Genomic DNA, 14,528 nt, shown 5'->3' on the forward strand with positions numbered 1-14,528 from the left:
TCCTCCTAGGGACTCGGTGGAGTACTGAAGTCAATGAGGGTATGCTCAGCAGTCAATTTAGCATGTCATTATTAGACCGTCTAAATCAATCCACGGGAGATTGATCTCTGCAGTGCTGATCTTCTGTTAAGTGAAGACAAAGCTTAAGCAAGGAAATTTGGTGCAGATGTAACTAGTGAGCCTCATGTTATGGTGGCCTAAGACCTCTATGTTGATCATTAGAGCTAGTTTTAAATGCAGGGTAAAAATGTAGTGTAATACTGGTTTCTCTTCAGATCGTATAAATCTTTTGCCTTTTATGAAAATTCAAAAATTTTCAAAGCTCAAGAATTCAATTTAGTTGGTCATGGTGTTATTTATAAGCCCCTGATGCCAGATGCTAGATGACAGGAGATGGATCACCTGATAATTGCCTTGTTCTATCCATTCCCTTTGAAGTATCTCCCATTGGCTACTGACTGAAGGCAGGTTACAGAGCTAAATGGACCATTGGTCTGACCCAGTGTGGGCATTTTTATCTTTATAGTAACCCTTGTACTGTGGTGAAAGTAAGGCAGTGAGCCCCGGTGAGCTGCTCTAGCAAGAGCTGGCTGCGCGTCACTGAGAGTTGGCTGGGACATTCCACTGAGAACCTGCTGGCGGGCAACATGGCTTGCGTTGCACTCTTCCAGTGGGGCTCCTGCTGAGGCTGGTGCTGAAGATCCAGCATGCACAGCCAGGTGAGGCAGGCAGGCTAAAGGGCCCAGCTGGGAGCGAGCCTCCAACTGGTCTACTAGTCTGTCTGCACCTGTCCTGCTGCCCCTCAGTGGATTCTGGACAGTGCATGTGCCATCCATGTTCTGAGCTGGAAGAAGCCAGGGTAAGGGAGCAGCAGGCCAGAGGGTCTCTCGCTCCACTGCTGGTTTCCCGGCAACAGGGTTCCCACACAGCCAGCCCAGAGCTCCGTTGTGGCAGCGGCAGCAAATAGGAGCATCGGGGCAAGGACCCGTCCATCTGCTAGGTAAGGTAACCCGGCCTCAGGGCCCCACCCACACTCTTCCCCCACTTCCAGTCCCCTGTCCTGACTCCTGCATCCCCCGGTTCCTCTAGCCCCCTACCCTGACTACTGCAACCCACAGACCTGCCCTGACTTCTGCATCTCTCCCAGGCCCTTCCCCTGACTCCTGCACCTCCCTTAGCCCCCTGTCCTGATTCCTTCTGCTCCCACACACATCCCCAGGCTCCTGCCCTCACTCCTTCAGCTCCCACACACATCCCTTGACTCCTACACCCTCTCACGTCCCAGCTCCTCTGACTCTGCACCCCCACACTCCTCCTCCTTCCCCCACACTTAAAATTTCTTACAGGTACTATTGTATTGCTTCTTCTGCCCCAGTCAGGGGCGTCTACATGGATATTGTTCTTGGCTTCAGATGGGGGTGCAGGTGGATAGGGGCAAGGGGAAGGAACAACGGGGCTCAGCAACCACACTTTTAAAAATGTTCCCATGCCACTGGCACTAGAGGCTGGAAACAAAAGCTTTGTGGAAGCAGGAGTATTGCACTCACCCCTACCCCTGCCTGGCCTGCCATAGCTACTGCAAGGAGAACCTCTTTCACCATAACAGATGAAAACAGAAAGGTGCTTTATTTTTCCAATACACTACTCAAGAGATCCAGTCATCCATGCCTTATTTTTCTTTGCATGTATCCTTTGATAGTTGTCTCAGATATTTCTGGCTGTTGCCAGTGTATGTGAGGATTTTATTCTTTGAAATGTATGGATTTTATGATAGCTTATGGAATTTATCCTTTTTACTCTGAGACCACTCAGGACATACTAGCAATGGAGTATACTGAACTCTTCCATTCTATTGTGTATCTTTCAGATTTTCAATGCAACTGATACCCCTTTTCAGATGTCTGAGCTCCTTTTAATAGAATTTGCTGCTCTTAATGCACTCAGGGACTTCCACTATCAATGATAGATTGAAAGTTGTCTTTCATGCTGCCTATGCTTTTGCCTTTTCCTTTATATGAGTGTATCCCTGCTTTGCCAGGTGACAGGTGTTTTTAATGATCACAGAGCTTTCTGTTTTTATTATGTTCATTGTTTCCTGAACAATGCATTTAAAGCAAAATATCTTTAGTAGCTAGAGTGAAATGTCTCTGAAAACAGCATTGTCTGAATCAGTTTAATTTTTTGACCAAATTTACATCGCTTCTAAAAATGTTCCTGTGTGAAGAAAAATGTGATAGACCAATAGGGTGGTTTCTTCTTAGTAGTTTCTGTGAAATGAGGTTTCCCCTGCAGCCTGGCAAACAGCTTCTGTTTACATGAAGATGTCTGCATTTCTTTAAGATTTGACAAAGATTATTTCAGCTGCTATTTGTACATTGCACTGAAGAGGAAATGGGAAACACTTAATTTTTGTTCACCTTCTGCATGTCTGATCAAGGTATGCTTTTCTGCAAAGCCCACTGTAAACTAGTTTGCTTGAAGACATCAAGAGAGATGAAATACTTACTTTTAATACACTTTTGTCTGTTCCCCTTCTAACAAAGCAAATTTCATTTCCTTACAATAACTGTGAACCAGAACATGTCTTCCCCTCCACATAGCAAGATCCAGTTTCTCCATCCTTAGTAGGCTGCTGGTTCTACTGAAAGTAATAAAACTACTCATGCAGTAAGGCACTGCTCATGCCTGTCTGGAGGGCCAGCAGAGCCTAAGCATCTCTGAAGTTCTCAAAATAGTGCACAAGAGTGAACTCCACCAAAGTGAGTAAAGGTAGCAGAATCTAGTGCTTCATAGACGCTTGCAACTTTAAAAACTCTAGATATGGAGATCTGATTAATGCACAGGGCTTATCTCTTTCGTACTTGTGGAAATAAATCTATTTAAACTGGTTAATGACAAAAACATGGAAGTGAACCAGATCAAAGCTATAATTAATTCATATTAAGGAAAAGTTTGCTGAAACAAGTCAAAAACACGTAAGAACTTTGATGGTTTTATCTTCCCCAAGTTGCAATACTATATTTGTACATAAATATATCTAATCTCTCTCTCTCCCCCCCTTATATATATATATATATATATATATATATATATATATAAATAAAAGAACCAAATACACTTCATTAATAAAATATTGATCTTCTGGAATTGGAATAGAAAGAATAGCAGTTTGAAAATCATCTCTATCTAAGGTCTAATAGATATAATTAATAGTGGTAGAGTTATTAAAATATATATTATTAATGACTACATGTTTATTAGTTTGATACAGGCAACTGAAAAGCAGAAAGTCCCAGAACCACAAGGCATTATGTGTCTCAGGGTGCATCTACACAGCACCCTAAACTCAAAATAGCTTATTTTGAAATTTGGCAAATGAGAATGAGTGAAGAAGTGCTTGCTGCACTCCACACAAACGGCTGGAGGAAGCAAAGGAGCCCATCCCGTAATTTAACCCAGTTGTTAGAACTCTCACCTGGGATGTTACCAGGGTTCAAAGGGAGTCTCCTGCTCCCATACGACGGTTCTAACTCCTGAGTATGGGACAACCCCTCCTGTTGAAGCTGTTCCATTTTATATACCTAAAGAGTCATTGGAGTAGGGGACTGGATCCTGAGAATCAGGTGTCCCGGATGAAGATCTAACTACAGGGTTACAGAGTTAGTCTCTTTCTCTCTGGGTCAAGGGTTCCTAAATTTGTTATGCACAGCAGAACAGCATCAACAGGAGAGACTGAGGGAGTCCCACAGCAGTATATTTCATAGTTTAGTGGCAGGAGAACTCTCCTGAGAGGTGCAAATGTTTTCTCCTCCTATACCTGAAAGGAAATTTAAACTGGAGTGTCCCACCTCCTAAAGAGTGCTCTAACCACTTAGCTAAAAGTCATAAGGTGGGCATCATTGCTAGCTCCTATCTTTTGAATAAGACTTGAGTGGCATGGTGGCTTTTAAACACACCTTCTAGATCAGGCTCCATAGATGAGACAGGCAGATGAATGCCTAATTTTCCCTGGTACATGGATCGTTGTAGGCCATAAGTGAGATAGATAGGTGTTCACACACAGGTATCTAGAGAACTTTTACTCTGAAAGCTTAGGACCTATACATTTAGGGGGCAGCTGAGTGGAGACTTTAGATTGTCACACCTAATACAGGTACTTATATAAATCCCCTTTCCTTCCCAAGGATCAGACAACTCTTTCCTGTTGCCTGGATAGAATCATAGAGCTGGAAGAGACCTCAGAAAGTCATCAAGTCCAGCCCTCTGCCCAAGGCAGGACCAATCCCAATTAAATCAACCCAGCCAGGGCTTTGTCAAGCCGAGACTTAAAAACCTCTAGGATGGAGATTCCACCACCTCCCTAGGTAACCCATTCCAGTGCTTCACCACCCTCCTAGGCCGTGTCCAGACTCAGGGGTTTTTTCGGGAAAAGTAGCCTTTTCCCGAACAAACTTCCCCTGCATCCAGACTCAAGCCGCGTTCTTTCGAAATTATTTCGAAAGAACGCGGCTTTTCTTTCGATGGCGGTAAACCTCGTTTCACGAGGAAGAACGCCTTCTTTCGAAAGTTCCTCTTTCGAAAGAAGGCGTTCTTCAATTTAAAGAGGCCGTCTTCGAAAGAGAGCATCCAGACTCGCTGGGTGCTCTCTTTCGAAAAAGCGGATTTCTCTTTCGAAAGATCCGCCTGCAGTCTAGACGCGATCTTTTGAAAGAGGCTCTTTCGAAAGAAGCCTGCAGTCTAGACATAGCCCTTGTGAAATAGTTTTCCCTAATATCCAACCTAGACCTCTCCCACTATAACTTGAGACTATTGCTCCTTGTTCTGCCATCCGTCACTATTGTGAACAGCCTCTCTCCATCCACTTTGGAACCTTCCTTCAGGAAGTTGAAGGCTGCTATCAAATGCCCCCTCACTCTTCTCTTCTGCAGACTAAATAAATCCAAATCCCTCAGTCTCTTCTCATAGGTCATGCGCTCCAGCCCCCTAGTCATTTTGGTCACCCTCTGTTGGACCCTCTCCTTTTTATAGTGGGGGGACCCGAACTGGACAAAATATTCCAGATGTGACCTCACCAGAGCTGAATAAAGGGGAATAATCCCTTCTCTGGATCTGCTGGCAATGCTCCTTCTAATGCACCCTAATATGCCATTAGCCTTCTTGGCTACAAGGGCACACTGCTGACTCATATCCAGCTTCTCATCCTCTGTAATCTCCAGGTCTTTTTCTGCAGAACTGCAGTCAGTCCCCAGCCTGTAACAATGCTTGGGATTCTTCCGTCCCAAGTGCAGGACTCTACACTTGTCCTTGTTGAACTTCATCAGTTTTCTTTTGGCCCAATCCTCTAATCTGTCCAGGTCACTCTGGACCCTCTCCCTGCCCTCCAGCGTATCTACCTCTCCCCTTAGCTTAGTGTCATCTGCAAACTTGCTGAGAGTGCAATCTCTCCCCTGATCCAGGTCATTAATAAAGATGTTGAACAAAACAGGTCCAAGAACAGATCCTTGGGGCACTCCGCTAGAAACTGACCTCCAGCCTGACATCGAGCCATTGATCACTACCTGTTGGGCCCAACAGTCTAGCCAGTTTTCTATCCATCTTACAGTCCATTTTTCCAATCCACATTCCCTTAACTTGCTGGCAAGAATATTGTGGGAGACCGTATCAAAAGCTTTGCTAAAGTCAAGGTATATCACATCCACTGACTTTCCCATATCTACAGAGCCAGTTACCTCATCATAATCAGATTGGTCAGGCATGACTTGCCCTTCATGAATCCATGTTGACTATTCCTGATCACTTTCCCCTCTTCCAAGTGCTTCAAAATGGATTCCTTGATGATCCCCTCCATGATTTTTCCGGAGACTGAGGTAAGGCTGACTAGTTTGTAGTTCCCTGGATTGTTCTTCTTCCCTTTTTTAAAGATGGCCACCACGTTTGTCTTTTTCCAATCATCCTGGAGCTCTCCCAGTCTCTACGAGTTTTCAAAGATAATGCCCACAGGCTCCGCAATGACATTTGCCAACTCCGTCAGCACCCTCAAATACATTAAATCAGGGCCCATGGATTTGTGTATGTTTAGCTTTTCTAAATAGTTTCTAACTAGTGCTTTCCTCATCAAGGGCTGTCCATCTCCTTCCCATACTGCATTGCCTAGTGCATTTGTCTGGGAGCTGAACTTGTCCGTGAATACAGAGGCAAAGAAAGCATTGAGTACTTCAGCTTTCCCCACATCATCTGTCATTAGGTTACCTCCCTCATGTCCCTCTTATTGCTAACATGCCTGTAGAAACCTTTCTTGTTACCCTTCACATCCCTTGCTACCTGCAATTCCAATTGAGCTTTCACCTTCCTGATAACTCTTAGGAAGGATAATGTCTTATGTCATTAAGGAGAAGGGACATCCTTCAGATCCCAGCTGACAGAATATTAAGTGGGAATCCTCTGGTCACCCCTTTGCAGCAGATCTCCCATGATTGAATATTTATAGTTATTAGTGTCTCCACCAGCCCAAGCACTGTATATATTTGGGGGTCTACCTTGATTGCCTCCAGGAAGAAAAATGTAAATAATGGTTCTTATGGAGGCATTGAATACCTAAGATAAAACCCACATAATTTTACTTACAAGTTATCCTAGCAACAAACAATAGAAAAGGCAGAAGATTAACAGAGAATTTGGTTAAAAAACAGCAAATAGACTAGTAGCACTTAAAGACTGACAAAACATGTTGTTTTTTAAGTTTTTCCTGTTACAGACTAACTGGGATACCCCTCTGAAGAGATTCGATTGTTAGACCTGTACCGCCGCAGTAGGTGGTGCTGCAACAGCTCAGCTAATGGCTGCAATTATCAACAGCAAGTTGCAACATAAAATCTTATCCATCATTCTTGGCATTGTACACTGACTCATCACTGAGTGCACACTCTCCCTTAAGGTTTTAGTCCTGGACCTTTGCTGTGTTGACACACTGGATGAGTGGGAGTTTAGGCCACCACTTTGTAAGTCCAGCAAAGGCAGTCTAGGTAACATAAGGAGCAAGGGAATTGTATATTGTATCTGCTTAAGTGGCACAGTACTAGCTGCAAGTAATGATTATATTAGAGAGCAATAGCCCAGGGGTAACTTACTATCTCCACAGTTATTTGTACATCAAATTCACATCAGCGGCACAACCAAGAGTTTCCAGTTTCCAATCTCAATGTGTCTGCTATCCTAGATGGGCCTACATCAATTTATTGTGATGATAACCAGAAATATAAGGCCAGAAGCTCAGCTGATGTAAATGGATTACACTTACTTGACTTCAGTGGAAATATCCTGATTTAATCCACTGGAAAATCAAGCCCACAATTCATCCATTTATTTTAAAAAATTACAAAAAAAACCCTCAATTGAATCAGTCAATGGCTTAGTAGACTCCTTCAATTAAACAGTTGTAAAAAGTTTAATGCACCTATAATTCTATTTATCCACATCCTTATAGTCTGACACAGAAAAAACTGTTTAGTAAACGTGTATGTGTGTAAGTGTTGCATGATAGGGGAATTTAATGGATCCAAAAGTAAAAAAGCACAATAGTTTGTCTTGCTTTACACCACTAATAAATAGTATGCTGTTTCTCATATGGTCTGTCCTTTGATGAAATGATTATTTCACATTGTAAGATGCTATTTTTATACTATATTTAACTTTGGTAAGTGTGTTAAAACAGCAAATTATAGTTACTGAATGTAAAACAGCAAATTGTACTTACTGAATGTGACTCTCCATTATCTTTAAGTGACATAGTTGGTATTAATTAATAGTTAGAAATGATTATTTGTATCTCTTTATAAATTAAATTGTTATATATTACAGTAGAACTTCAGGCATAATACACTTAAATATGTTATCAAAACCCTGTAGTTATCAAGCCAGTTCCAAAGAGTTGCATTATTACATTATATATTGCAATGTAACCAACACACTGTGTTCCTCAATGAATTATAGCCCAATCTTCAAAAGTCAACATAGAGTTTGAAAGGGCTCAGCAAAACTTGTTATGCATGTACAAATGGTGATGTAAGAAGGTTGCTTTTTAGGACCTTTCATAAAGCTCACTGTTGAGTCTACCTCTAAAGGGTTTCAGTCATTGAAATGCTACATAATTAATTGTGAAATATATACTGGTTGTGCCCCCCTAGTCCAGCATCCATGGTCTGTCATGATTTTAGTTAGCTGGACGTCGCTTTATCATGGGTGTGGCCACACTTCCTGCAGTCCCTTAAAATTTGTGTAAGCCACCAGCACGGGCTCTCAGTGTCCTGTGCTATTATTTAGCTCTAATTTATCCCTAAATGTCTTCTAAGGGTATGTTTACACTACAAAGTTAATTCAAACTAACAGCTGTTAGTTCGAATTAACTTTAATAGGGGCTACACATGCAAACCGCTATTTCAAATTTAATTCGAACTAGCGGAGCGCTTAATTCGAACTAGGAAAACCTCATTCTACAAGGAGCAACACCTAGTTCGAATTAAGGGCTGTGTAGCCACTTAATTCGAACTAGCTGGAGGCTAGCCCTTCCCAGGTTGCCCTGGTGGCCACTCTGGGCCAAACCAGGAAAACTCTTCTGCCCCCCTCCCAGCCCTGGAGACCTTAAAGGGGCACGGTCTGCTCATGGTGCCTGTGCCAGTTGCAAGCCTGCCAGCACCCAGCCAGCAGACCCTGCACCCTGGCACAGGATGAGCCAGCCACCCGCTGCCACCCAGCCCTCCGCCTCTTCCCAGGACCAGGCTGGCGGCTCTCAGGAGCCTGCCCGGGGCTGCAAAAGATGGGGTCTAGTGAGAAGATCGTGGACCTCATTGAGGTTTGGGGGGGGCCTCCAATGTCCATGATCTCTGCACTAGGCACAGGAATGTGGCTGTCTACAGCTGCATGGCTGTCAGCCTGGTCACCAGAGGCCACATGCGGACCCAGGAGTAGGTCCGCTGTAAAATAAAGGACCTGCAGCAGGCCTACTCCAGGGCCTCCCAACCAGGGGCCGATCCAGAGGCCTGCCCTCACTTTGAGGCCCTGGACCACATCCTGGGGGCTCATGCAGTCCATGCCCCCCGGGTGGTGATCAACCCCGGGGCAGAAACGGAGGAAGAGGAGGACACCGAGAGCCAGGAGCATGTAGGGAGCCTGCCTGAGACCCAGCACCCCTGAGGCATCCCACAGAACACATCTGCTGTGTCATCTGAGGCTGGGGAGGGTTCCACATGTGAGTGCCATCATGCTCCCCTTATGTGTATGGGAGGCGTGGGATGGATGGGGCACCCATGGACCATGCGCTTGGGCCTTGCCCATCATGGAGCAGCAGCTGGGTGTCGTGCAGGGGCCCTGGCCTGTTCCCCATACGCCGACCTCACCTTGCAGAGGGGGGCTGGGTTTCACCCACTGTGTCCACTGGGAGAAGTGACCACTGCTCTTGTTTCACCATAGCAGCAGCACCTGGGACTGCAGGGTGCACCACCCTGCCTGCACCAGCCATCAGCACCTGGGCCAGCAGGCGCACCAGGAGCCTGGAGGACTGCCAGGGGCGGCACCTGCGGCTACTGGGGCAGCAGCTCCGCACCCAGGAGCACAGGGTCCGTGAGGACCTGCGTCTGTGGCAGCAGAGCTTGGAGGCGCTGGAGGGTCAGGGCCGTGCCCTCTGAGGTCACCTCCAGACCCTGGTGGACAGGTTCCTGCTTCCTCCTGTGCCAGCCCCTGCGGCTGTCCCAGCTCTCGCTCCCCCTCCCACTTCCTCCACACCCCTGTCCCTCCTGCCCCCCCTACACTCCATCCCTCCCCCCCTCCCACGCCCCCGCACCCGCAGTGCTGCGAGACGGGAGAGCCAGGAAGACCCCAAACCCTGAGCTTTCCCTTCCCTTTCTCCTCTTCCTCCCCCTTCCAGCTCCCTCCTCCCAGGTTTCCCCCTCCCCTCTACCAACCTAATTCCTCCCTCCCCCCACCCCAGTTATGTAAAATAAAGAGATTTTTTTTTTTGACAGAACAGGTGTGTTTCTTTGACAGTAAGAAGGGGGGTTAGGGAGGGGAAAGGGGAAGGAGGGGAAGGTGGAAGAAGGCCCCAGTGGGGCATGTAGGGAGCGTTTAGTCCTTCTCCATCAGGAAGCTCTCCTGCAGGGCTTCCTGGATCTGGATGGCCCCCTGCTGGGCCACCTAGATGGCGGCGGTGCGGGGCTATGTGTACTGGCCAGCCAAATTTTCTGCCTCAGCCATCCAGGCTGGCAGGAAAGCCTCCACCTTCCGCTCACATAAATTGTGCAGCACACAACATGCTGCCACCATGGGAAGGATATTGTGCTCAGCGAGGTCAAGGCGGATGAGGAGGCACCGGAATTGGGATTTCAGACATCCGAAGACCCCCTCGACCACGATGCAGGCCCTGCTGAGCTTGGCATCGAAGGCCTGCTGGGATGGGTTGAGATGTCCTGTGTAGGGCTTCATTAGCCAGGGCTGTAGGGGGTAGGCAGCATCCACCACCAGGCAGACAGGCATGTCCACATCCCCGGCCTTGATGTGGTGGTCGGGGAAGAAGGCCCCGTCGTGCAGCTTCTGGCACACGGAGGAGTTCTGGAACACCCTGGCATTTTGTGCCTTGCCGGACCAGCCCACATTAATGAACTGGCCCCGGTGGTCACACACAGCCTGTAGGATGACGGAGAAGTTCCCCTTGCGGTTGATATACTGAGAGGCCTGGTGTTCCGGGGCACAGATGGGCATGTGCGTCCCGTCGATTGCCACCCTCCTCCCCCGCAGTTGGGGAAGCCGAGGGCACCGAACCCCTAGATAACTGCATCCGGGTCGGTGAGGCAGACCACCCTGCGGAGCAGCACCCTGTTGATGGCCTTGACCACCTGCAGAAAGACACACCAAACCATGAATCACTGAGGCACCCGGGTGGCTGGGAGTGTTTGTTCCCTGGCACTGCCCCACACCCCACTCCCAGAAGCAACCCCTGCTGCGATCCTGGCCGCCATGGGCGGCGTGTCATACGGCCGGGACAGACCGAACCCTCCAGTGCGGGGTACTTTTGCCTCCTCCCCCCCCCATTTTCCCTGGGGCAGCCCATCCCCTCCTTGCAGCCTCCCTTCCTCCCCGGCCCAGTGGCTGGTGAGTGCCATACCTGCATGAGCACTGCTCTGATGGTGGATTTCCCCACGGCAAAGTGGTTCCCAACGGATCAGTAGCTGTCCGGCGTGGAGAGCTTCCACAGGGCCATGGCCACACGCTTCTGGAGCGGGATGGGGGGCCTCATGCAAGTGTCCCGTCACCACAGAGCAGGGGTGAGCCACTCGCAGAGCTCCAGGAAGGTGTCCTCCTTCATCCTGAAGTTCTGGGTCCACTGTTGATCTCTCCAGTGCTCCAGGACGATGCGGTCCCACCAGTCCCGCTGGTGTCCAGACGCCGGATGCGGCGAGGCATGCTGGCGTCCGGGCACTGCTGTGCACCAGGTGGTGCCAGGCAGCCTCCACCCATAGCTACCAAGGGAAATTGTGGAATCCCCTTTCTTGGAGGATTTTAAGCACAAGTAAAACACCTGTTGGGGTTGGATTAGGTATACTTGGTCCTGCCTCAGTGCAGCGGGATGGGCTAGATGATCTCTTGAGGTCCCTTCCAGTCCTACATTCCTATGATACTATGATTTGATGGTGCATTTATCACTAGTTTTTGCATTCCAGATGTGTCAGTCGGGCTTAAGAACCAATGTGAGCCATATGAATGCATCTGAGATCAGAAATAGGCCCATGTGTTCTAGATCTGATTTATTTGTTGTTACAGTATGGAGATAGCTTAAGTAAATGAGAAACATGTGTCATGCATTAGTGACTCATAAATAATGACCAATCAGAACAGGAAATTACCTTCTGCCCTGGTTATTCTCCTGCTCTTTTTCCTGCACTTACAGCTAGGTGAAACTATGATATAAAATAGTCCACTCCATTAGAAAAGAAATTTGGGGAAAATATGCAAGGAGAGAAGCATACACATGGCATTTTTAGACTTCAAAGTAATTAACCTACACTGGAAGGTTGTTCTTAGCATTAATCTAATCCAATGCTCGCTGAGATTTCATAACAAAAAACAGCTTCCAGAAGACAATTAGGGTCTTGTGTAGTTATTTCACCAACATGTTAAATAAACTCACAAAGATAACTGAAACCACCTGCTACTGCTCCCTGCATAGCAGGCATCTTAGTGCAGAAAATGCACTTAAAAATGGTGCTCAGTTTAACACAGGCCGTACTTGCTATAAGTCCAAGATATGGTCCAAAAAACTTGGATTTATAGCAAAACAACTTAAAGCAGGGATTTTTTTTCCTGCGGCTGACTTCCATTAGCACAAATTGGGGAGGTTTTTTGCACAATTTACGAGAGGGGAATGAGAGGACTTATAACGCATCAGTTCCTACATGCATCAACGACTTTAGTGCGGAACAGATGGATAGCGGGGACACCCTATACAATCCTATTATTCATGCAAGCAATTCACTGAAGAATAAATACTCAAAACTTGCTTCACAGAAGGGTTTTGTACCCCACTTTTTCTAAGATAGGTTCAGGTGTTTGCATCCACTATGCCTTGCGTAGTTTCAGCACCCCGAACACAGAACGAGCCAACTTGACCAGCAACTTGGCCCAGGATTTTCAGCTTTGAACTTGGTCTGACAATTTAAGTTTGTCCCAAACCTTAAATTAAGTGAATTTTATGTGATTTTGAGTTTAATGACTTAAGTTTTACATATCCCTACTGAAGAACATGAAATAGTCCCAATCATCATTTCAATGAAATAGTGAAAGCTAAAATTTCAATAACTTCCACATCACTGTATCCTTTACTAGTAACTTAGGGTGTCAATTTCAGTGTTACTCATGCTAAATTCTGATACCCTAAGTTGTTAGCATTTCTCTCATCGACCTCCAACTGTGAGGATGGTGCTGAAGCTCAGCTTGACTATGTTTTCTACGTAGCTGGAATTGCATACCTTAAGACAACCTATCCCCCACAGTGTGCACCTGGCCTCAGAAGGCTAGAGACAGACAGCACTTTGAATGTAATCATTTGCCATGAAAATGTTGCTAATTGATCGTTAAACAAAGCAGTGTTTAATCATTAAGAAAACATCACCTTCATTACACATTTTCACTTTTTGATCTTCCCTTCAGATGCAGTTGTGGAATCCTGTCCTAGTTTAAATAGGTGGACAGTTCAGTTGTCAACAGTTACTTCACAGTGTGCATGGCTAAGCAGTAGTGTTACAAAACTTGGCTTTGATATCTGCTTGAAAGCCATATTATCCACACTTCTTCATTAATGCAGTGCCAGTTGAGAAATAGAAGATTCCAGACCTTGTTGTATTAGATGATTAAATGAGTTTGTTTGATTTAATTTCTGAGTGATTTCCCTTTAATCTTCCAGTAATAAAAAAGTGATCAGGAATATTATTAGCCAACAAAGCTATGCTGAGTGTATCCATCTGATAGCTCTTTAAGGATCTGTGCAACTTTTCCCCTGAGGGACAATGCAATTTAGGAAAATAATAGTGATATAACACATGTTTAAACAAGGAGTGTATTGCATCTGCAAAACTTCTATCTTCAATAGCTTGGAAGTAGATCATGTGGGAATTAGAGATAAAAGCAACAGATGTAACATATTCAGGCACCTGGATAAAGAAATGAAAAACTGAAAACCACGTATATAGCTTTTACAAAGCAACATGGTGAAACTTGACCTTGTTTATGAAGTCTCATCCCAGTCAAATAAGGTGTTATTTGTTTTTAAATGGAAATTTGGTTTGGCATGACATGAAAAAAGTGTAAAGGCACTTGAGGTCATATTACAGCTGGGTCAGATGTATTTGATGTTCTTGCTTTGAACTCCTGTGTTTTCAGTTTAGATCTTGAATACGCATCTCTTGTAAATACGAACAGTTCCCAGACCTTTTGATCTGCAAAGTGACTCATTCTCCCTCAACTCCACACCAGGCTGGCATTTAGAAACAATTCTTGTTGTGAGGGTTTTCTCTAGCACTCATCTTTATAGTACTCTGAATAAATGAGATAGTAATAGCAAAGTCACTACTAGACTCACGGTGACATGTTTTCTCTCCTTACTTATAGGAGCCTTTGAATGTAAGAACATAAGAACAGCCATACTGGGTCAGACCAAAAGTCCATCTAGCCCACTATCCTGTTGTCCCAGAGGGAGTGAACAGAACAGGTAATCATCAAGTGATCCCTCTCCTGTCATCCATTTCCAGCCTCTGACAAACAGAGGCTAGGGACACCATTCCTACCCTTCCTGGCTAATAGCCATTAATGCACCTAACCTCCATGAATTTATCTAGTTCTTTTTTGAACCCTGTTAAAGTCCTGGTCTTCACCGCATCCTCTGGCAAGTAGTTCCGCAGGTTGACTGTGCACTGCATGAAGAAAAACTTCCTTTTGTTTGTTTTAAACCTGCTAGTTATTAGTTTCATTTGGTGACCCCTAATTCT

At 45.8% G+C, this 14,528-nt stretch overlaps 1 protein-coding gene across 2 annotated transcripts in view; it reads left to right on the forward strand.

Annotated features, from left to right (window-relative positions):
• Positions 1–14,190, forward strand: part of CRELD2 (CRELD disulfide isomerase 2) — a 65,195-nt gene extending 51,005 nt beyond the window's left edge. Inside the window, exon 11 of one of the 2 annotated variants that reach the window (XM_075927874.1) lies at positions 9,466–9,975. In XM_075927874.1, coding sequence (XP_075783989.1) covers positions 9,466–9,960 — 495 coding nt within the window. In that variant the 3' untranslated portion in view covers positions 9,961–9,975. Of the gene's footprint in view, positions 1–9,465; positions 9,976–14,151 lie in introns of those variants that run through there. The other variant, XM_075927885.1, reaches the window with a different exon arrangement.
• The last annotated feature ends 338 nt before the right edge of the window (positions 14,191–14,528 follow it).

Source organism: Pelodiscus sinensis, chromosome 1 (assembly GCF_049634645.1).
Source record: "Pelodiscus sinensis isolate JC-2024 chromosome 1, ASM4963464v1, whole genome shotgun sequence".
NCBI lineage: Eukaryota > Metazoa > Chordata > Testudines > Trionychidae > Pelodiscus > Pelodiscus sinensis.